Source organism: Protomyctophum bolini (genome assembly GCF_963924005.1).
Source record: "Protomyctophum bolini genome assembly, chromosome: 16".
In the NCBI taxonomy this organism is placed as follows: Eukaryota; Metazoa; Chordata; class Actinopteri; order Myctophiformes; family Myctophidae; genus Protomyctophum; species Protomyctophum bolini.
Window position 1 is genome coordinate 36,215,545 of NC_137877.1, and position 25,564 is coordinate 36,241,108.

At 42.1% G+C, this 25,564-nt stretch overlaps 1 protein-coding gene across 1 annotated transcript; it reads right to left on the reverse strand.

The window, feature by feature from the left end:
• Window positions 1-4,750: 4,750 nt before the first annotated feature.
• On the reverse strand, window positions 4,751-25,292 carry hibch (3-hydroxyisobutyryl-CoA hydrolase). The gene is made up of 14 exons (XM_080785496.1): window positions 25,164-25,292; window positions 22,331-22,373; window positions 21,965-22,096; window positions 20,182-20,266; window positions 18,878-18,958; window positions 18,737-18,789; window positions 16,345-16,423; window positions 13,558-13,703; window positions 12,641-12,727; window positions 11,916-11,974; window positions 11,303-11,384; window positions 10,060-10,179; window positions 9,731-9,764; window positions 4,751-5,221 (listed from the first exon to the last, which is right to left on the reverse strand). The coding sequence occupies exons 1-14, from the start codon at window positions 25,196-25,198 to the stop codon at window positions 5,106-5,108; spliced, it is 1,152 nt and encodes a 383-aa protein (XP_080641622.1). The 5' UTR covers window positions 25,199-25,292; the 3' UTR covers window positions 4,751-5,105.
• Between the last annotated feature and the right edge of the window lie 272 nt (window positions 25,293-25,564).

The following is a 25,564-nucleotide window of genomic DNA, read 5'->3' on the forward strand; positions in this document are numbered from 1 at the left end:
ATCAAAGATGCAATTATAATCCATCTATAATGGATGAAGCCAACAACAGGAGGCTCCACCTGCCTTGTGTGTTCTTGGGGGGATAACAGGCACTGTGAGGTCTCTAGGACTGTGGTTTGTGTGCGTCCTGCCTATAGTGTCCTCCTACGTATCACCAGACTATAAGTCTGTGCGGTGTGTGTGCATGCATGCATCCGACCTTGTCCACACTTGGTCTTCACACCTCCAATAAATGCCTCTGAGATGTGTGTATAGGGGAGAATAAGCTGATAGTATCAAAACATTGCCAGTGCTCATGGGTAATGTATAAAAGCATACAGAATATGGTATAAAAGCACCTCAGAGTTGTGCTCAAAGTACAGTGCTTGCATCGACTGACTAATAATATACTTGGCCACGATGTACCACGCGGGACATGTCCGACGCTGATAAACGTCCCTCTGTCCCACCACGGCCAAGTTTGAGTTCCTAGCACAAAGTTATTAATAGCCTGACTGTGCTGTGTTTACTTTAGCCGGTGTTGTCAGTGAACACTTCTCACGGCCCGCTGGGACAAGTGTTGGCCGACTTTCACATCGCACTGTTGATTTTCACATGCAGGACATTTTGATAGTAGCTTTTAAGTCACGTGACCAGATTTGACTGAGAGCCTGTCATCGTGCAACCTCCAGCTTTTCACCAGAGGAGAAAAACTGTTTTTCTTTTATCCAGAATTATAGTTAATAGCACAGGCAGACTCTTCACATACTAGAGCATGTCTGAAATAAATGTCAGAGCTGTAATTGACATGTAAATATGAAATAAATGCTTAAACATGTAGCTAGGTGTAATGTTAGAGTCCACAGAAGTGAACCTTTCAAGCCTGTTTTCTAAAACTGGAGGGTCAAACTAAACATCCAATATGTGAATTTGAAGCTTTCATATGACATGAAAACATGACAATGAATAATAATCCAATTACTGTCTCCCATTCACGGTGGGTCACATATAGTGTTTTTAATACATTTTAATTTAGTCTTAGTCACATTTTAGTAATCTAAAAGGTTTTATTGTCTAGTTTTAGTCGACTAAATGTTCGATTTTAGGCGACTATCTGACCTATACAGTTGATTTTGTCGACTAAAATGTATGTTGGTGCCAGGCCGTGATGGCGTTGAAATGCTACGAACTCGTAGCACAGCACCCTGTGCCGTTTTTTTCTCGGTTTTTCAACAGCTAAAGTTTAAAATAACAGTTAATGTTATTTAAAGCTATGAAGGTGACACAGATATGCGTCCTCGGGTCCTGATTGTCATCAAATGGTGGTCCGACTCCGTGGCTCAAATGGGCGAGGGAGAGGTTAAATGTCATCAAATGGTGGTCCGTGGCTCATATGCCAAAGAAATAATAATGGACCTTGATATATGAAAAGGGTTGAAAACCACTGCACTAAGTGGTTTAATCACACAAACGTACACACACGTGTTGGCATGTGAATTAAGCCATTATCTAATCTAGTACAGTCACAGTGTGTGTGTTTGTTCAGTTTCAGTCGTATCTCTATAGTGGAGTCCCAGAGGTGACCATGAGGTCACACTGTGCTCTCTAGAAGTCAAGGTTAACAAGGTGGAAAGTAACTATAAGTACATGCACTTAAAGGACCACTTCACCACTTTTCAACCTACCTTCATATACTGTAATAGGTCCTCACTATTAATCATGAAAAAAATTGTCCTACGCAAGTACTGTACTTGGATCTTATTTTAATGCTGTTTGGGAGACAAGATAACACTTTCCTGCGGTTTCTTTTGTGGGTAATGTGTGTTTGTAGATATTTTAGTATTTCAAAGTGTTCCATGTTGTCATGGAAACTGGTCTCACTTCCTTCCTGGACTACCATTACCAAAATGCTTGCGTGCGCTAACACCGTCTTGTGCGGAGGGAGAGAGGGCTGTCTTACTGAGACAGCTTGTAGTTGTCCAGGAAGGAAGTGAGCCCAGTGTCCATGACATCATGGACACTTTGAAATACTAAAATATCTAAACACACATATTACCCACATAAAACCCCCCAGGAAAGTGTTTCTCGTCTCCCTAACATCATTAAAATAAGATCTGGTTGCAAAGGGGGTGAATTAAGTGTCCCTTCAAGTGCACATTTGAGGTATTATAAAAACGTGACTAAAATGTTAGGAAGGGACTAGTGGACAAGAGATCCAGTATACTGCAAGTAATTTTACACTTGGTTGTATGCTGAAAATAGCGGATCTACAAGCTCACAACTTGTGAGCTTGTAGATCGGCTATTTTCAGCAAGTGTTAAAACACGCATTACGACGACATCAAGGCCCACCTAACATTTTAGTCGACTAAATCAACTGTACATTTAGTCGACTAAAATCTTATGACATTTAGTCGACTAAAACTAGACTAACACAAAGACATTCCAGGTGACAAAAATGTGACTAAAACTAAATGAAGTTTCAGTCCAAAGACTATGACTAAACTAAAATATAAATTTGCTGCCAAAAATAACACTGCGCCTGCCGTGGGTGTTCCGCGGCCGGAAAAATCCACTCGCTCTGCCTCACCTTTTCCCGCCACTGAAGGTTACACGTTGCCAAGTCTAGCCTTTACAACGGTTTAATACGTGCCAACAGCATTGGTGTGTCAACAGCGTGCTAACAGCATTGTTTGTTGTGTCAACATATCGTTCTCATATCGACTCATTCTGAAGCAAACACGCATCTCGATAAGCCATACAGGATGTTGGCCCTTCGTTCGTTAGCTCTTATGGGAACTTTACGATTTCTTTGCTGACACAGAACAGAACAGGTGATATTCGCTGGCATACGGCCAACAAGGAACCATGCACTTAATGCCTCTGTTTAATCATTAATGTTTGACTTTAGGGCGGCTAGTGGCTCAGGAGGTAGAGCGGGTCGTCCAATGATGCCTGGGTCGGCCTTGCTATGCAAGGCCTTGCTATGTTTCACCAGTTTCAATTTGTAGTTAAATTAACATTGATTTTACAATTATAAACTGGGGGTCCCAGGGATAGAAATGCGATATATATGTAAGAACCACCAACATAGAAACATAGGTTTTATAAAAAAAACTGTCATGATTTAGAAGACATCTTGTAGAACCATGTGGTCTCAGGTCTTAATGGGTTAATACTGTGTGATTTCCTGTTTTGACTATATCGTTGTGTATATTCGTACATCTCTAAATGTTTTGATGAATTGAAAATGGTGGGCCCTATTGTAAACAAGTGTAATGCTTTATGGTGTCGTCCACTCACAGTTAACAGTTTTTGTATTGAGTTGTAGGCTACTTGAATTGTACTGTAATTCTGCAAACTGTTAATCAATCAATAAAAAAACCACACACACACACACACACACACGCACGCACGCACGCACAATGGGTTCCATTAAAGCAACGCCAACCAAATGTAACCAACTTGCATTAATTTATCTTTGAAGTCCACATTCATCTCCCCGATCCCAGCTGTACAAACAAACCGTAAAGAAGATGGAACTCTTCCACGAGAGAGGCCTCGTTTCATACCCCCTCCCTCATTTAATACCAAACATGGTTCTGTAAGGAACAGAGAAGGTTCCATACCGGCAGAGTGCCAAAGACAATAATCTTAGGGTCAATTTGAAGACCATAGCTTGAAGTTCTGGGTCATAAATATTGTAAAAAATCACACCTGTGTGAAGTAAGTGGTGCAACTCCGTGTGGTGGTCCCCGGAAGTTCCCAGACCCGCAGGAACGCGCCCAGGGTGCCGGCCCGGTTCCGGGGAGCCAAAACGGTCGAGAAATGACAGAGTTACCGTGTGGGCTGCAAAGTCAAAAGTCAAAGTCAGTCAGCTATTTTCAGCATGCAACCAAGTGTAAAATGACTTATACTAAGATCTCTTGTCCACTTGTCCCTTCCTAACATTTTAGTCTAGTTTTTATTTGTTGACGAAATTGACAATATATTTAGTCCTATAGCTTTAGTCACCGTAGCTTAGTTTTCATTTAGTTTCCGCCAGTGAAAAAAGGTAGTCGGCGAACATGAAAGCAAAACATTTCAATAGTAATATTAATAATAAGAATAAAGCAAAGAATGAGAAATCGGTCGGTGCTGCAAAAAAATCTAGAAATCAATACAGCACTACATAGTGCTGTTTTTTTTTGTGTGATCAAGTTTGCATTTATGTCAAAAAAGGGGTTCATGTCCATTAATGACAGGATCCATTGTGAGACCTCAAGTTTATGGGGAGCCTTAAAGTACCATAAAGACCCCTTTGATGACCCCGTTCCTGTGATGCAGCAGAGCAGCCGCTCCAGGGTCGAGGCGCGTCGGTAGACAGTCGTCATCAGCAACAGGAAATATTATTATGAAAGCACTCTCGCACTGTCTGAGATCATGTTTCCCAGAATTCTATCCCAGAATGCAATGCATATACAGCACGAGGGCTGTATAAGTGTTTAGCGAGCAGCAATTATGAGAACATATAAATGGAAGTGCTCCAGAACCAACACCACCAGTGGCACCACTTTTTTCTTTTGGTGGTGAAAGCAGATGGTATTAGCCACTAACAGCTGACACTCTTAGGTCTGACTCACACACCTTTCGATCTAGCATACAACATTGATGCATGCTAGATGTACGAGACTTGTTTACTGATGCAAGCTCCCAATGCATTTCCAATGGAAGTCACGGGTTCCATCGGGTTATGGATACTTATAGAAACAATGAAAAGTTCCAACGCAAGCTTGTGACTGAATCAGAATAACTTTATCTGTAAATAATAATAATAATAACAACATCTACATTGGATCCGTTGGAAGAACAACTCTGAAACGTTGTACGGTTTTGTACATACAAGGTTTTACACGCAACGCAAACATTGGAAACATTGGATTCAAATAGCACATGTGCAAGCTCACAACACATCACAAACTGTGTTGTAAGCTTGTAGATCTGCAATTTTTTGAAGAAAGAAAAGAAGAAGTTTGAAAATGTATGGACATTTCTCAACAGTACAACAGTGGTTCCCAAAGTGGGTATAGAAGGCTTGGTGGTGAGACAGAGAGACAGACAGACAGACAGACGGTCAGACAGGTTTGTTCAGAAGTGGAGGTCTTTCTCTCCCAGAGATGAGAAGCTGTGTTCTACGCTGTCGTCCGTCACCTCCTGTAGAGACGATGGACTCCATTTGGGGCTGTGGTCCTTATCGATCAGCACTGGATGCACACACACACACACACACACACACACACACACACACACACACACACACACACACACACACACACACACACACACACACACACACACACACACACACACACACACACACACACACACACACACACACACACACACACACACACACACACACACACACACACACACACACACACACACACACACACGCACGCAGTGCAGACACAGTCTCATTAATATTTCACCGTCTTGTCCATTTGACGGCCTCAGTCCTAATGTGTTGCAGTTATTATTGTTATTGGGGCGGCGGTGGCTCAGGGGTAGAGTGCCTGGATGGGAACCGCAAGGTTGCCAGTTCGAACCCGGGCTCCCCCAGAGTTACTGTCGAAGTGTCCTTGAGCAAGACACTGAACCCCTAATTGCTCCCGATGTGCTAGTTGGTGCCTTGCATGGTTTCCGCTGCCATCGGTGTATGAATGGGTGAATGTAATGCACAATCTATGTAAAGCGCCTTGGATAAAGGCGCTATATAAATGCACCATTTACCATTTACCGTTATTAAACCATAGAGAGGAAGCCAGGCATTTATCAGACGCTCTCAATCCAGAGTGATTTACAGTAAGCAAGAACAACACATGGTGCTACATCACATACATAGACATAGTCATGAAGAATCATAAGGAAGCTAAGAACCTAATATCCTTCCAACGGTACAATAATACCATGAAACTAAGTACAGCATACGCTACGGGCTACACTATTTTTTAGCAGGAGAGGACACTGGAGCAGGACATTTAAAGCCCTTTAAGTGCTAGTATACAGAACGACAAACTTTTCGACCTATGCGGTCTTCATGACTCTGATGAAGACCGCATAGGACGTTCTGTATACTTAGCACCTAATATTAGGCCTTAAACTGCTCCTCTCCTCTCCTCCTTCTGCAACCTATGTTCCTGTGACCAGCCGTCGCAGGCTTGGCCAAAGCATTTCTGGGGGTCCCCAGCCAAAAATGTTGAGAACCCCCAACATACAGTACTCACCAGCTCTGACTCCGTCATAAGTAGAACTACTAGACTATAGGGAATGTCTGTATAGAAATAGTCACAGTGTACTCACCAGCTCTGACTCCTTCATAAGTAGAAATAGACTGTCTGTATAGAAACTAGAATTTCGCCGGCCGTTACATTGCAGCGCAATATGGGAAGAAGGAAATTGCGTTGACAGAGTTGACAGACTCCACTTCATGTTTCAGCTGTGTTTTTAAACTCAGTAGTGTGCCCTGCACATGTAGTAACGGATGGGTTATAAATTATTATAATAACAGAAAGTGTTTTTTATTTCTCATAAATACGCAAACATGGTGAAACAACTACAGTCACAGAGAGCAGTGCCAAGGTAGCTGCTGCCTGCTAACGATGCAAACAACAGCCTTGCCTGTCGTGTGTGTGTGTGTGTGTGGGGGGGGGGGGATAGCACTAATTTTCGACATTTTACTGTGTCATAAAAATTTACATCTGTAGCCTATATTGTGATTACATTTGACCGTACATTTGACTCTTGTGTTATATTCTTGTGAAATATTCAGTAAAGTATTGTGGTGAAATATTCACCCCAAGTTGATAAGATATGCAGAGAATATAATACCAAGAAGCCCCAGTTTGAAATGCATTAGGCCACAGACCCCCATTTGATACCATTTGCTCTCTGGGAAAATCAGGGTCCATTTGGTTCCATTTGTATGCTCTTGGAGTATGATGACTGTGCTAACAGTATTATCATAAAATATGTCTCAGTTTGAAGATTCAAAAAAACATATTTCATATGTGTGAGCTTGTAAAGTAGAACGTTCAACCTAGAGACAGTGTTGGCAAGTCTGATCATTATAAGCTACTTTGGACTTGTTTATCTATTGGTAGTCCTTGACATGGAAATGTTTGAGTTCCACTGCTCTGAAACAACAACAACAAAGTTTGACAGTCAACACTATAATTGATTATTTTAAGACTAATTTCCGGAACATTTCTGATTTACCTACTTTGAACTGGCCTATTAACATTTTTATAGACCTGGTTGCTTGTTTCACTCTCAAATCCACGATATGTGGCAACCCTGGTCCCTGGTTTGTTTTGGTTTGCGTGTAGGGATGGGTATCGTTAGGATTTTTTCGAGTCCGGTACCGATTCCGGTTCTGCTTATCGATTCCGGTTCTTAACGGTTCCCTATTTCGGTTCCAAAATGATATAAAAGAGGTCAAATGTTTAACAAAAAAGCTCAATGTCAGGTAATGTGTATGTTAGTGCTGTCAGGCAATTAATCGCAAAACCTTTTTTGCTGTAAATTCAATGATGAACTGAAAGAAAACGCTGTATTGTAGAGATCAGGTTTGACAACATTAATGTTACTTTTTTTATTTACCTTTTTTCCACATGACGTATGAAAAGTGCAATGTGCATTATTTTATGGCTTGCCCATTGTCTCTCTTTTGAATAATTCTGTGCAATTAGCACATTCAACACAAACAACTGTTTCCATAAAACAAACTAACATAGGCTACTTCTCTATAAGCAGAATCATGAATAGGCCTATTTAATTTATACAAAAGGAGAAGAGAGAGAGCAATGTGTTTGTGGCTCAAACTTTGTCTAATATTGTTTTAGAGCAGTGGTTCTCAAACATTGTCATGCCAAGAGCAAAGCACCCCCAATATTTTTTCAATCTACAAAAATAATCCCCAAATCGCTTATAAATTAAATTAAATTAAATTACTTACTAATCGCTTATTTGGCAACACTGGCATGAAACGACCAGTGTTGATTCTTTTTGTGTTATTTTGTATAGACCTAGGTGGCTTGTTTCTGCCATAGAGTTATACTGGCAACACCTCTGGTTTCTATAGCTAGCTGGTGCTGCTGCTCTCTCGTCTCTACATGTGTGTACTGTCAGTCCCAGCTCCGTGACTGGGAGATGGGACTGTCGATAGTCTGGATAGAACTTTCTGTTACAGTTAAATCAATACAAAAGTACCACACAACTGAAAAGTATCGCGACTGTGACGGCGATCATGTTTGGACATCTATGGACAGCTATTTTGGACAGCTATTTTTCGTGGCACATTATGTTTAATCACAACAACGTCACGTTTACTTTAGCTCCTCAATGTTTGGGTCGGGACATGTATGTGTCTACGTGCATATGCGCTCTGCGCTCCAGTCTTAAGCATTAACATTTCAATGGCCGAGGATCGTTAGAGTCTATTGTTCCGTGTTGTTGTTATCGCACGTCTAATGGTTAGATGTGTGACAACGCAACAATAGGAAGCGATTACCACGGTCCATTCTGTTGCTGGCTCTCCAAGTAGCATGATCTGATTATAATCAGCTGTTTTATGTGAGTGCGTGCGTGCAGGGTGTCACCCAGGAACCGATAGAGAGAACCAAAATTTAATTATTGTAATGGGTACCCGGTACTCGAGCATGTTCGGTTCGGTACCGGATTGGTCCCGAGGTTCGGGACCCACCCCTATTTGCGTGTGGATGTTTTTTTGTGTTGCTTTAGCATCTTTAGCACAGTAGCTATCAGAGGCTGCTGCTGCTGTCATGAAAACGCAAGTTTCTGTCCCAGAAGCTCACGTTAGGTCTGCGCCCCCCCCCCCTCTCTCTCTCTCTCAGAGTCTCTCTCTCTCTGTCTCTGACGTTCTCTCTCTCTCTCGCTCGCGCGCGTTACTCTAACACGTCTTTCTGTCTTTCTGTCTTTCTCTCTCTCTCTCTCTCTCTCTCTCTCTCTCTCTCTCTCTGTCAGAAAGCGTTGTCAGTTTACTCACAGCACCGTCACTCCTGTCAGTTATTTCGTCGTGTATTGGTAGCCTATATGAGCCCAATATTGGCGTTACGCATTTCACTTGAATAATGTTGTGTGCGCACGTGCGCACGCTGAGAAAGACAGTTATTTAATGAAACTGAAAATTATAACGTGCTGCAGTGCTGTCTCGCCGCCGTATAGCCATTCCTGTGTGTGTGTGTGTGTGTGTGTGTGTGTGTGTGTGTGTGTGCAGGCGTGTGTAGTCGGCATTGGCTGGCAGGCGAAAATAGCAAAAGCTATACGTGTAATGTAAATATTTCGGCACAATCCAAGTAGTGACAATGAACAATGTTGATTTAACTAAGGGATTCGCTGAGTGTTTTATTTTGTAAATACAGGGATTTAGAAGTGATAAGCAAAATAGTGAGCCAATAATTTCTCCCCTTCCTTCTGTCTGTTATCCTGCGAGGGCCCTAAAAAGCAAGATGGCTGATTGTGAGACTGAAAAGTACTGTGGGGGCGGGCCTGGTGGGCCTATGAGAACACAGAGCAGTGTTGCCAGGTTTGCGAATTGTAAGCGAGTTGTAGTGTGTGCAAGTAGCCTGGTTAAAAGGCCTTGTTTCTGCCCCTGTGGGGCAACAGCAGTTTCTGTCGACCAGTTTCTGTCCACCGCTTTGGCACGTGACCAACTTAAGACTTGTTAAATTAGATAGTCACAGTGTACTCACCAGCTCTGACTCCTTCGTAGAAGTCATTGCCCCGCTGTTAACAACAAACACAGACAGTTAGATTAACAGACTGATTCTGTTAATAGACAGCTTTCAAATCTTACAACTCAAATCTTAGCTTCTGGGGGGGGGGGGGGGTAGACCTGACACCAGATTCTACAAGATTTGCGCCACATTTTCACGATAAAAATAAATAAATAGCAGATCTACAAGCTCGTAGCTTTGAGCTATGAGCTTGTAGATCTGCTATTTTTCAATAGCTAAAGTATAACGTAATGCTTTAAAACACCAACATGGGGTTCCCGTCATGAATGGGTTAGCATAGTTACCATGCAGGCCTGGGTCAGTCTGTACTCCATCCGCAGCACCTCCTGCAGGCTGAGGGAGCCTCCGGCCTGCAGCTGTCTGAAGGTCAGCTTCAAGGACGTCGGAGACATCTTGGACAACGTCTGAGAGGAGGAGAGGAGAGGGGAGGCGTTCCGTTAGGCCACATTCTAAATCCTACAAGGGTTGTGCTTATAAACCACGCCCTCATTCTGTGGCCAGCGCGGAAGTACCTCTCTGCCTCTCGCCTACAACAACTGCGGACTAGACTTAAATAATATATGGACTAGACTAGGGCAATAAGCAACTAGTCGACTATTCAATATAGTCGACTAGTAAATCCACTAGTCGACCTTGTTGGTACTAGTTCAGTTATAGTCACCAATGTACACATTTTTTAAATGTACTAATATGTATTCCACCCCCCCCCCCCCAAAAAAACCCCACAATAGGTAGTTAAACCACTAGTCGACTAGTAAACTAGGCAACTTAACTAGTAAAAATGACTAGAAGTGAATGCCCTAGACTAGACCGCAACGGAGGCACCACCAAGCTATGAGCTTGTAGATCTGCTATTTTTCAACAGCTAAAGCATAACATAATGCTTAACACACCAAAATGGGTTATAAGGACCCCTGGGAGTCCCCGGACCCCACTTTGAGGCACCGTTCTAAAGCAGAGCGGTCAGACGAACTGACTGATTGATTGATGTATTGATTGATTGATTTAATTGAACCACAGTTTGCAGAATGGCTACAGTTCAAACTAAAGCACTGGTCAATACAAAATCTGCTACAGTATATGAGGATAAAACCAGGGTCCTCCATGTTCAACTCATCAGAACATTGAAAGGTTTCATGACATACATTTTCATGACCTCAATTACATCCAAAAAACTTTGAACATTCAGTGGAGTTTCTGTGGTCTGGAGCTTTCTCTGGGGTTTGGAAGTCTTTCTGAGTTGCAATGAAAATAGGCAAAACTGTGAAAACAGTGACATCTGCTGGCAAATCCCATCGACATATATGGGATTTTCTGTCATCACAATCAGCAGGAAACTCAGAGCACCTGTTTGAGCCAGAAAAACCCACACCACAGAAAATCTACTGAATGTTAAAAGTTCAGGATTTTTTTTGGGTGCAATTGAGCAGAAAATCTATTTTTTTTTAGAAAAATTACAAAAAAACAAAAAAAAACACAATCCTTTTAATGACGTCCAGATAAGATATACACGTCTATATGACTGACCTCGGCCTGTTTGGAGGCGAACGCAGAGCCGTCTGTGTTCAGGTTGAGAAGGATCTCCTCAACACTGCCGGCAGAGAACAACCTGGAAGGAACACATGTTATATATTATTATATACTGGAGCGGTGCCCCTTGTAACGATGCAAGTTGGAAATGCTCTAAAAGTGTGAAAAACGTATTCTTCATTTCCCTATACGTCTTTAAAGAAAGTCCAAGGCAGCTCTGTTTAGTTGGGTCGTAAGCCTTCACCAGGGTCGGTCCAGTCAACACGGATTAGTTTAATATTAGCAGACTTAGTAGAGTTCGACTAACTGCTAGCTGTACCCGTATAACATTTACATTGCAGAGAACGATGAGGGCAGTGTAAAAAAAGTGTCGTGGCCCTCGCATGTGTATTAGCAAGTGTATCGGTAGCATGTGTATTAGCACATATATCGGTAGCGTGTGTATTTTCACGTGTATCGGTAGCATGTGTATTAGCACGTATATCGGTAGCGTGTGTATTAGCACGTGTATCGGTAGCGTGTGTATTAGCACGTGTATCGGTAGCGTGTGTATTAGTGCGTGTATCGGTAGCGTGTGTATTAGCACGTGTATCGGTACAATCAATTCTACCTGTCGATGTCTTGTACGTGCTGTGCCAGGACGAAGGGCTTGTCAGCATCCAGGCTGGTCTGTAATATAAAACACAACACATGATGAACCACAGCACTGTTTACAATTCAGTGCTTTTCAACCCTTTTCACATCAAAGCCCGTTATTGTCTCCACCAGGCCGAAGTCATGGGGAGAGAGTGTGTACACACTTTTTCTAGTTTTGTCTGCATTCGAGCCGCGGACCACCATGTGATGACATTTAGCCTCTCGGAACCAAAACTAAAGAATATTTTGTCACAATTCCATGCTGTATTGATTTTTTTCGAGCCAGGACTTGTGCACTGACGATAGAAACATTGATATGCTAATATTAAATATAACCAATAACCGAAAATAGCTCATCTATAAGCTCACAACGTGTCTTGTCTTTGTCGTGTTGTGAGCTTATAGATTGGCTATTTCCGGGGGTGCAGTACTTTAGTTAGACTAGTCATTGGTCCGAAAAACGAGAACCCACCTCAAACCCTAACCTAACCATAACCGCAAGCACGGGAGCAGGCACTAGTCCGAGATGCGGACGCATGTCGAACTAATGCTAACTATTGCTCTAACTAATGCTAACTAATGATCCGTCGGATTAAAGTATGCCTCCCATTTTCGGTGCACAACATGAAGACTGATGTGGAATCCAAAAATGACTGAAATCAGTCATTTCGACTGAGAACTTGAATCCATGTGTGTTACCTTGTTGTGATAACTTTCTAGCAGACTGGCGACGGCTTCGTTCGAGGGAGATTTCAGTTCCACCAGCTCATTCTCCAGGTCTGGGATCTACACACACACACAACAACACAGGTTTATTTATAAAAAAACGCACGGACATACACACCAAGTCAACGTCAGAGGTGCTCCGATCGATCCGCTGATTTTCACTCCAAACGAATCGATCGGTGATCGGCGATTTAGCAGATCTGGAGGAGAAACCGATCTTTTATACCATTTAATAGTATAAAAGTCAATGGTATAATATCGTTTTGCATCTTTGTGACAGGCCAAAACATTCTCCCCTTCCTCCCCAACAGTTTTGACATGGGTTTTGACTTTTGAAATATAATACTTTTTGGAAATATTCAAAATTTTCCCCTTGCGCACAATATCTCACCCTATCTCAAAGGGGTGATCGGGATCGGTCCCCAAAAACCTGATCGGAGCAGCTCTAATCGTGGCTTACGTATTTTTGGGTTATTCATTATTTAACCAATTCATTTAAGCATTATGTTATACTTTAGCTATTGTAAAATAGCAGATCTACAAGCTCACAGAGTGCCGCGCTACGAGCTTGTAGATGTGCTACTTTTGAAAAATTGTGAAAATGTGTTGGAAATCTTTGAATATATATTCTTTCAGAGCGAACGTTTTTAACTCAAATCTTTGCTTTTGGAAGGGGGGTCCCTGGAACAACATTATTATCAGATGGGGGTTGGCGGCCAATTACATATATTTTTGGGCGTTCTTGACATGAAAATGTTTGAGAACGACATAGAAACATGGGGTTTTTCAGAAAACTGCCAGGATCTAGAAGGCATTTGTAGAATCGTCCTCATGTCGAAATGGGTTAAAGGTGTGAATTCTAAGCGGTACAGGAAGAGAGATGGAGTGACCTTGTGCGACTCTATGAAGTGTGTGGCCACGCCCGCTCTCTGGACGTCCCGCCCCTTCAGACGGAAGCCCGTCAAGGCCAAAAACAGGCCCAGCTTCCCCGGCAGTCTGGGCAGGAAGTAGCCGCCTCCCACGTCAGGAAACAGCCCTGTCGCGACACGTCAGAAAAAAACACTATTATTAACTGGGTTATTTTACAATGGTTAATATTACACTTAAATTAAAATGAAAATAGCCCATCTACAAGCTCATGACAACTTGTAGATCGGCTATTTTCAGCATGCAACCAAGTGTAAAATGACTTATACTGGATCTCTTGTCCACTAGTCCCTTCCTAATATTTTAGTCTAGTTTTTATTTGATGACGGAATTGCCAATATATTTAGTCTTAGTTTTAGTCAACATAGCTTAGATTTAATTTTGTCCATTTAGTTTTCTTCAGTGGAAAAAAAGGTAGTATAGACGAACATTTTTTGTCATAGTTTTAGTAGACGAAATCAACACTGATTGTCATGCAACAATATTTAGAGATGTTTAAGAGATGTTTGGGGACATTTATCGATCAACCGTTTGTTTTTACTCCCGGATATTGGTATAGGATTTACAATTATAATTTAGGCATTTATCAGACGCTCTTAATCCAGAGCGATTTACAGTAAGAAAGAACAAAAAACATGGTAATACCGGTACATCAAATACATAGAAATAGTCATCATGAATCATACGTCAGCTAAATAGGTAGAAAATAGGTAGAAAATCACTCATGTTACAAAGTACATCACACAGTACAACTGAAAGACACTACATAAAAAAACTACAATCCAACAAACAAAACTGTCTAAAGGCAGACTTCTGTTGTTTCTTTCACTGTCACGTCAATAAAGGCAAAACAAACCACAAAAAAAAATTAAAAAATAAAGTAATTACTAATTGCTATGTAATGGGACATTTCGGCTCACGGCAATCCAAACCACAGCCATAATCTGTCATCTCAATTTACTAAAAGTCAGATAAATTACAATTGGAACAGATTTCAGCATTCCTGATGGGAGCGGATGTAACACGCCGCCCCATTGGTTGAGACTACAGTGACACTGCAGTGATCTCCGACACGTTCTGTTGTGACCGTGCGTGCGTGCGTGCGTGCGTGCGTGCGTGCGTGCGTGCGTGCGTGCGGCACGCAGGACTTAGTTGGACTGACCTGCTTTCAGGCATAAAGTGTAATAATGATAAATGCTTCAGATTATTTCTGATGGATTCAATCTCTTAATCCCAGCATCTACAGGGTTAACATGACTAAACAGTGTGTGAGTTTGTGTCACATGACTCTACCCACAGGCTGATGGGAAATGTAGTTCAGCTAGTAACATAGCTACTTTAGAGCTAAGATTCTGCCATGGGAGGGAACCACCTAACTCCATGTTGCATAAATCAGTGCTATGGAGGGGTCCTTTACGTTTTTGGCTGGGGACCCCTGGAAATGCTTTGGCCAGAGATTAAAATAGGGTGCATTTTGCATCCCGAAACAATGACCTCTGCACCCACGGGATGCACTACTGTACTCAGCATCTACTGTACAGTAAAAAATTATCCACGTCCAAAGAAAAATCGCGAATAGAAATTGCGGTGGTTTCTTTTGCTAGCTTTAGTTATACTAATCATTAATTCTCTTTTCTACATGATTATAACCACATTATAACCCCGCCCCCCCCCCAATAAAAATTGACTGCTACTGTACAATAACCTTTGCAGCAGTCAATACATCATAAATAAATAATACATCATAAATAAATACTGAAACCAGATATATGTTTATGCATGCACTATGGGCTCCATCTTGCGCCACCCTTATACCTAAACGTATTTGCCATTTCTTTTACTATTTTGAAAAACACTCTAAAATAGTTCAACTAGCCTCAATCTACATCGAGACATTGTGAGCTTGTAGATCGGCTATTTGAACTATTTAAAAAGGGTTTTTTAAATAGTAAAAACATGGCAAATTAGTTTAGGGATAAGGGTTAAGGGGTGGCGCAAGATATAGCCCTATGTGTACTACAGTATGTAAACTCTTCCTTTCCATTATCCAGCCATGTAAAAAAAACGGGGGGGGGGGGGTCGAGACCCACAGGTTGAGAACCCCTCCTATAGCGCTGACGTCAATATCGCTAGAGGGCGCCAAGTCCACGGGTTTGTGTACTTTTTTATTTGCATTGTAATCTCCATAGGGGGATCTTAGATCACCTCATATAAGAAAACTGTGTTTTATTTGTAGCGAGGCTTCCGTATTTTTTCAGAAAACTGTGTTTTATTTGTAGCGAGGCTTCCGTATTTTTTCAGAAAACTGTGTTTTATTTGTAGCGAGGCTTCCGTATTTTTTCAGAAAACTGTGTTTTATTTGTAGCGAGGCTTCCGTATTTTTTCAGAAAACTGTGTTTTATTTGTAGCGAGGCTTCCGTATTTTTTCAGAAAACTGTCAGGATTTAGGAGACATTTTAAATGGGTTAAATACCGAATAGCGTTGCACCTTGAACGACGTCCTGCTCCTTGAATAATGCTCTCATGTATCTATAACGTACAGTACACGGCTATGCTCACCATATTATCTCAGGCACTATGTGTACATTTATTTTGTGGAAAAAGAGACCCTTTGGTTGTACGTACAGGCTGTACGTACAACCAAGCCTGTTGTACGTACAGGCTGTACGCACAACCAAAGCCTGTAAATGAGCTATAAGTATTGACAATTGGAAATACTCTTTAACAATTTTCTTTACAGCACTGCTTACCGATGGCCGTCTCTGGCATGGCGAAGAGAGTCTTCTCCGTCGCGACACGAAACTGTCCGTGAACCGACAGACCCACGCCCTGAAATACACAGGAACGATGGCTTAGGACTCGGGCTACTCAACTTAAGATGTCTCAGAGGCCACTCAGCAAAATTCACAACACACGCAGACACACACGCACGCATGACAGCGTTACCCTCTACTGTACTGTACTGTACTGTACTGTACTGTACTGTACTGTACTGTACTGTACTGTACTGTCACTGAACTTTACTGGCACACCCGAAATCACCATTGTTGTAGCGACTACTTCTTCAAATCAAACAAAATAGAAGTAGTGCTATGAGGCTGAGCTGTCGTCAGGAACTGTATGACGCGTTTCCAATCAAATCCAGAAAAGTTCTTATTGTATAGTTAAGGTGATTTATTGACCAAAATAAACAAGGTCCAAAAATGTACTGAAAAGGTTGATAAATGAAAACGTGTAGATAAACGATTAAACGGTCTACAGAAAATATTGAGCCTAAAGCTCACCCCCATTGTTCTGTTCTCACTGAATGCCACTGCCCAAACACACAGCTGACATAAGTAAATCGATTAGCAGACACACAGCAGGAGCTAATCAATCAGGTAAGGGAAGTGGAACATCAAAAACCAAGCATGGGAAAAAATAAACAATAAATAGAATCAACGAACAAAATGTATATTTTGGCTCCTACAACCATATATAGTTAATATGTGGGTGTGTTTTTGTGTGTGTTAGGTTGCGCACAGGTGGTGAAAAACGAAACATGCTGTTTTCGTGCTCAGACACACCCAGCCACCCAGCCAGCCACACACTTAGCTCCGCAAAGGAGTGGTTGCACCACTCAAAAAACTATGAAAATGTGTGCAAATCTTTTTATATATATTCTGTCTAGGGGACACATAACTCAAATATTTGCTTCTGGGGGGTCCCTGGAACAACGTATTTTCAGATGGGGGTCGGCGGCCAATTACATATAATTCTGGGGGTCCTTGACATGAAAAAGGTTGAGCACCGCTGATATAGAAAGATAGGGTGTTTCAGAAAACTGTTAGGATTTAGAAGACTTTTTTTTAGAATTGGCCTCAAGTCTAAATGGGTTAAGAGGCGGGACTACAAAACTGCATCACTTCCTCGTCCCAACCAATCACAGGCCCCGTGGTTGCTGGCTTGGTCATAGTATATCAGAGGTAAGTGTCAAGGATAGACGGTACTCTGCTGCCACCCGAAGGCAGACTGGAGTTATTGCATGTAAAAAAACAAAGCTGGGGTTGATAAAGGGTCCAGCTAAAAGTGTCTCAAATGTTTTACTTAAGTAAAAGTATCAATACTGCAATTTAAAAGTAAAAGTCCGGAATTCAAAATGCACTCGAGCAAAAGTACAAAAGTATTGGCATGAAAATGTATTTATAAAAGTACCAAAGTAGAAAGTACTCACTATGCAGATTGTACTATTTCAAGTTTTCAAATGTATACAAAAAAAATCAGTTACTATGAAATCGCGCATTTCCTGTCAGTCTGTCCATATATGGTCACGTCTCATGACATCACACCTCCATTTATGGTCACACCTCGTGACACGTCACACCTAGGGTTTGGATTCGTTAGGATTTTAACGGTTCCGGTGCGTGGTCTGAGGTTTGTGCTCCAATTTGTTTGTCACTGCAATGTCACCGTTTATTATTCGCCACGTCGTTATTCCAACAGTACGGTAGTTCACGGCACGTTCATGCAAAGCCGGGAGGACAAGATACCGGTTCGTAATTCGTCGTTTGATAGCGTGGACGTTATTTTGTTTCAGGCGCAGAAGTCAAAAGTGGCACCATGAAAAGGTCAGCGGACGACAACAGGCCAGACGGAAGAGGTGCTTACGTAATCACCTGCGACAGGTTGTTGGTGTTTTTCTTGTCTTAAAAAACGGAGTGCTCTCCCTCCAATGAGAAATACATCTCCTCATTTATCTCTGCACCTGTATTCCTATGGTTAGACCTGAGGCAGATTCTGAAAAGCCTTCTAAAAGTTACCTGAAAATCATGATTTTATGTCAGTGGTGCTCAACCTTTTTCATGTCCAGAATGATTTGTCTTTGGCTGCGGACCCCCATCTGAAAATATGTTGTTCCAGGGACCCCCAGAAGCTTTGAGAAGATTTGAGTTAAAAACGTTCGCTCTGAAAGAATATATATTCAAAGATTTGGGCCACATTTCATGACTTTAAAAAAAAAGGCAGATCTACAAGCCCATAGCGCGGCACCGATGAGCTTGTATATCTGCTGTTTTTCAATAGAAAAGAAAGTACATAATGCTTAAAACACCAAAACGGGTTCCCGTCCTGAACGGGTTAAATACAGAATGAAACCATACTCACGCCTCCCATAGTTATCCCATCAATAAGAGCGACGTAAGGCTTCGTATACCCCCCTGAAACATGACATTAAAAAGACATCAGCACTGAAGCACTCTACAGAATGCACTAGTACGGATGTGTGTGTGTGTTTGGGTGTCTTACCGATAACACTGTTCAGGATGTACTCCTCACGGAAGAAGTCCTGAGCCAGAGAATCTCCCACCTTGCCTGCTTCCGTCACAGCTGTGGCACGCACGCACGCGCACACACACACACACACACACACACACACACACACACACACACACACACACACACACACACACACACACACACACACACACACACACACACACACACACACACACACACACACACACACACACACACACACACACACACACACACACACACACAGTTGCATTTTAGTTGACTAAATCAACTGTAGATTTAGTAAACTAAAATCTTACGATATTTAGTCGACTAAAACTAGACTAACACTAAAACATTCCAGGTGACTAAAATGTGACTAAAATACACTAAATATACAGTAAACTGTTCAAGAGACTAAGACTAAAACTAAATTTGCTGCCAAAAACAACACTGCACACAATACATTCATCATCACTACGGTTGTTATTATAGTTTTCTGCAATTATGCTATTCATTACTAATTACTACTATTTTGTAATGAACCTCTCCTTGACCTAGTGGGGAGGTGCGCACAAAGTTCCACGGCAAATTATCTGAGGCATGCACATGTACAAAACGGTCCACTCCTGCAAACTTTATAGATTAGAGCGCTTCCAAACGAAAAGTTCATTATTGCTTTTGAGTGTTTGTTAACACAATCGGTGCCGGGATGCCTTCAAAATAGGAGCTCTGGGGTGCCGGAAAGACATGGCCGCTTTTACTCTAATAATCCTGAAAAGAAATGGCGGAATTTATTTTCTACTCTGTCTGTGTCTCATAGGAGGGCTGTGGGCAGTTCAGAAACCGTCTTCCAGTGACATCATCGATGGGGAATACAAGCTAATAAAAACTGCAGGCTTTCTAGTCCTGAAAAGAAGTTGCAATGCGAAAATGGAAGCCATCGTTCTAAAGATAACGAAAATCTAAACAAAAAATAATCTGCCGTCCTAATATGTAATATGCTGGCATATGCTAATATGCCATATGCGCAAATACAGAAGCCATTCCCACCCAAAGAAGGTTTATTATACTTATATTATATACGTACAGTATATATACTGATACGCCAGAGCAGCAGGCATGGGGGGTGAAAACAGTCAGTGTTATATTCCTAATTTCTAACATCAATTTATTGGCGTTATAACATTACGGGAGGCACCGCAGTCAGTCCGCCCCCCTATATAAAGCCCTGGAGAGATTTTGGTCTGAGGACGAACTTAGTTGCCAACCCCTGGTGTACATGATAGATAATAATAATAATAATAGCGTCTTACCTCTAATGTCTCCTCCAGCGCAGAAGGCCTTCCCCCCCGCTCCTTTAATGATTACTATGTCTGTGTCACCATCTGACTGCCATGCCTGCATGCACAAACGCACACACACACACACACACACACAGCGTTTGATTAAAATTGTGGTTTTCTAACTTTTTTCACAGATTTTAAGAATTGTTGAACGGAAAACACTGTAGATTTAGTAAACTAAAATCTTATGATATTTAGTTGACTAAAACTTGACTAACATCATGGTTTTTTTACCCTAGGGGACACGGGGAGAACATGTGAGGGTACCTACCCTAGGGGGACACGGGGAGAACGTGAATGTGAGGGTACCTATACGCATAATAATAAATGTGTGTTCTGATCTTAAATCCCTTTATTTTAGATGGTTTTTAGTAATAGTACAACGTAAACATTACAGAGACTGTAGTCAGATGATATGCACATTACATGCACAATATAATTAAAATGTCTTTCTTTTATTCATAATTGGCTTCGGTGGCAACGAGGGCCAAAACTGGTGTCAACCAGGTGGCACTGAATGAGTTTTAATAATAAAAAAAAGGCTTAGCCCATGCGTCCAGTGGCTTTATAGGCATAGGCTGCTCAGATCTGGACTGGACTTATTTATGTTTTGGACTAGAACCGGCGGACCTCTGTACTGTAGACGCGCAGATGCATGCATGCAGATGCGATGCGTTGTTTATTGATGATTAAGCATACAACAATTTTTTTATATTGTTAAATGTTGCTATTTTGTTTGTCTTTTAAAAAGGAGCATAGATAAATGTATAACATTCGTCTACCAACTTTAATTATGTAGCCTATACATGTATGCATATTACATTTGGGGTAGCCTATTAAAAAACAAACGTTAATTAACCGGATAATGCCATCGCCTACCCGGCTGGAAAATTAACCGTTACCGATATCCCTAGTACCTACCCTAGGGGACACTGGGAGAACATGTGAGGGTACCTACCCTAGGAGACACCGGGAGAACATGTGAGGGTACCTACCATAGGGGACACGGGGAGAACATGTGAGGGTACCTACCCTAGGGGAACACGGGGAGAACACGTGAGGGTACCTACCATAGGGGACACAGGGAGAACATGTGAGGGTACCTACCCTAGGGGACACGGGGAGAACATGCAAACTCCACACAGAAAGGCCCTTTGGCCAACCCCACCTATAGGGTATGGGCACTGACGCGGAGGACTTTTCAAAGTAGTACGAGCACTCTGTTGTCTTAAATGTAGTTCCCCTCTCAAGTCATGTAATAGTTTGTCACATCGGTGTGTTTAGGATGACTTATTAAAAGGCACCTTGACACACGAGTCGTCCCTGAACCGTCACCCAGTGACCTGCTGATTGTGCAACTTTCTGCAGAGCACCATTATTGCTTCATTTATTGAAGTTTCACCCAAAAAGAGAGACACCACGGTGAAGGCTTTGAACCTGTTTTAGAAGCACTTTGAACTATGTGAGATGCGATGCATGGAGAATACAGTGGTGCAAACTCTAATTGAATATTTTATTGTAATTTGTTTTAATCAATACAGTATACAGTACTATATGCTGTAGAGCTTTGTAAATACCAGATATAATCATTAGGGAAGGTGTATGCATGTACTATGTGTACTATATGTGAACTCTTCATTTCCATTTTCCAGCCATTCAGTTGCAAAAAAAATGAAAATAATTTGGGGACCCCCCAAAATAATTTGGCAACCCCCCGAGGGGTCGCGACCCACGGGTTGAGAGTGTACAGTACCTTCAGCTGGGGGTAGATCGTTCGGATCATGTGGATGTTCAGAGCGTTCAGGGCTCGGGGTCGGTTCAGGGTGATCACTCCTGCACAGCCCACCCTCTGTAGCAGCACCTCTGGGCCCGCCTGGCTGGACATCTGAACGCACGCACATACGCACACGTGCACAGTGACACACGCAACGCACGCATGCACAGTGACACACACACACACACACACACACGCACATGTAGTGACACACACGCACGTACACACACACAGACGCATGCACAGCGAGACACACACACACACAGGAGACACAAATATTATAATGAAAGATGTACAGTCTACTTGAATAGACAAGAAGAAGTGAAAGATAAGAGTTAACTGTACCATGTGCCCCTGAATTCTTCTCAGTCTGCAGATGGAGCCCAGTCTGATCAATGGAAAACACATTCATGTCAATGATGTGAATGGGATGAAATAATACAGCTTCAAATACCTGGTCAGTTCATTCATCGTTTGTTTTCACTCACACATAATATTAATAATAATAATAATAGAAGAACAACAATAAAAATATGCAGTGAGGGTTAAGTAAGGTGACAGGTGAGGGAGAGCGCCTAATTAACATTACATTACAGGGGCGGCGGTGGCTCAGGGGTAGAGTGCCTGGATGGGAACCGCAAGGTTGCCAGTTCAAACCCGGGCTCCCCCAGAGTTACTGTCGAAGTGTCCTTGAGCAAGACACTGAACCCCTAATTGCTCCCGATGTGCTAGTTGGTGCCTTGCATGGTTTCCGCTGCCATCGGTGTATGAATGGGTGAATGTAATGCACAATCTATGTAAAGCGCCTTGGATAAAGGCGCTATATAAATGCACCATTTACCATTTATCAATTAATCAATCTTGTTCATCATTCGACAACAAGGACCATTAGACTTTACATTGTAACCGTGATTAATTAGAAAACAATACAATAAACGAGATATCAGGTGGCACGTAATAATAATAATAGCACAATAGTAGTAGACTGCAGATTAAAAAATTGGTTGGGTAACAGGTAACGTATGTATACATGTATGTAAGTTGTAAGTAAGTGAAAGTACTATACTGTGGTCGGCTGGCTTTGTTATGTGCTTATGCTTGGAGGTATATATACTGATGTTGATGGTGACGGTTGATGGTTGATATCTAATTAAGATATGTTTCAATGTCGGGTTGTAACTGGCTGTCGACGGTGGCGTAATTAGGATATGTTTCAGTCTCGGGTGAATTAAAGGTAATGTCTATGTATACATGTATGTAACCTGAAACCATCAAAAGCCAGTTATAATCCGGCATTGATACCTTAATTACGTCACCATCAATACCTACCAAGCATACACGTGCATACGTCCCAGCATGACCACAATACTTGCACGCTCTGCTTGCTGCTATGAACTTTCAACTCTCAGCCTCTCTGTAAAACATTGGAATTAAATACTAAAGTTGGGTCATAACTGGCTGTCAATGGTGGCGTAATTACGATATGTTTCAACGTATGTATGTATACATGTATGTAAGTTGTAAGTACTATACTGTGGTCGGCTGGCTTTTGTATGTGTGTATAAGTAAGTATCCTTGCCGAGCCATGAGGCCCATAGGGCAGGAGCCTATCTCCTGTTTCTGTAGCGTGAGGCAGCTTGATGTACAAGTACACCCCCTGGACATGACGCTAGTATGTCGCAGGGACTTACCCTCAATCCAACCTACCCCCAATCCAACCCTTGATGCTGAGTGTCAAGCAGGGAGGCACCGGGTCCCATTTTTACAGTCTTTGGTATGACCCGGCTCGGGATCGAACCCCGACCTTCCAGTCTCAGGGCGGACACTCTAACCACAAGGCCACTGAGCTGGTATGTGCGTATGCTCGGAGGTATAATATATACCGATGTTGATGGTGACGTAACTAAGATATGTTTCAGATTACATACAGACATTACCTTTAATTCACCAGACACTGAAACTTAGTCTAATTACGCCACCATCGACAGCCAGTTATAACCCGACATTGAAACATATCTAAATTACGTCTCCGTCAACATCAGTATTTATACCTCCGAGCATACACTTGCATTTGTACGAGCACGACCACAATACTTGCACGCTCTGCTTGGGCAAGTTCCCAAACCTTTTCATGTCAAGGACCCCCAAAATGACACTCTTTAGCCTGCGGACCCCCATTTGAAAAGATATGCCAGGGACCCCCATAAGAGAAGATTTGTAAGGCTTTAGCAGCGATTCTCAACCCGTTTAATTTCAAGGACCCCCAGTTTGACGTGAATTAGGCTACGGCCCCCTATTTTAATGGCATTTCTATCTCTGGGACCCCCAATGTATATTGTAAAATCAAAGTTAATTTAACTCTAAGAGTGTACAAATGGAACCAAATGGACCCCAATGCGTCCATTTGGTTCCATTTGTACACTCAGAGTTACAGACCCATAAGGCTCCATTTGGTTCCTAATTATCAATTAGCTGGGGACCCCCTGGAACTCCCTCAAGGACCCCTAGAGATCCCCGGGCCCCACTTTGGGAACCACTGCTTAAGAATAGCAAGTGATTCCCACTACAGTGGCCTATACAGCCCTGACACATCGTCACCCTGTTTTACGCACTCTCTCCATTTTAATACGTTATAAACGTCTACATAAGTACATAAACGTCTATTTTTAAAATATAAACGTCTCACTTCAGACCCACGGATGTTACAATCCTCCTCGAGTGGGTAGCAGTACCTGTATCTTCACTATTGTTACATAAAAAACATTTTAATCACATCGATGGCCATTTTATCAGGTTATTCACCATTATGCTTTCAACGCGTCCCTATTGGTTGAGAGGTGTACTGCACTCTGACTGCATTAAAACTCTTAGGAGAAAAGAACGATGTAAAATGCTTTTTGTTAAACAATAGTGAAGATAGAGATTCTATCAACCCGAGGGGGATTGTACCATCCGTGGCTCTAGAGGAGACACCTTTATATTTTAAATATGGACGTTTATAACGTCATAAATGAATAGAAAATAGCGTGAAACAGAGCTATATTATAGTTCCGCCATGACTGGCTGCTTGCGAAGGACGAGCGCTTCTAAGCAGCGAGTGGTCTAAAGATGGCAGATCTACAAGCTCACAACGCGATCTTTAGACAGCGTCAAAACATATCGGGTCCTCCATACAGACCTGTGTGTGGAGTTGAACATGAAGGAGGCTGACATGATGTTTGTTGTTATTCTGTCTTCTTCAGATCACACTGTCTGACAGTATGACTTTACTTCCTGGGTAGTCGCCGCGACCTGTCATGCGATTGGCTGTTAGTCAGTGACGTCGAGTGTGGGGGGAGGGGGGGGGGGGGCGTATCGACACGTGTTTTCGCCCTTTCTTTCTTTTGCCTACATCGCCACCTGGTGGAGTAACTCGCAGTCACAAATTGGCTGAAGATTGTGTTCACATTACAATAGTTATGTAGAAAAGGTAGGCCTACATTTCAGACGAAATGAGGTACAGTAACAGGTCAACACGAGGATTGATTGATTGATCGATTGATTGATTGATTGATTGATTGATTGATTGAAATATTTATT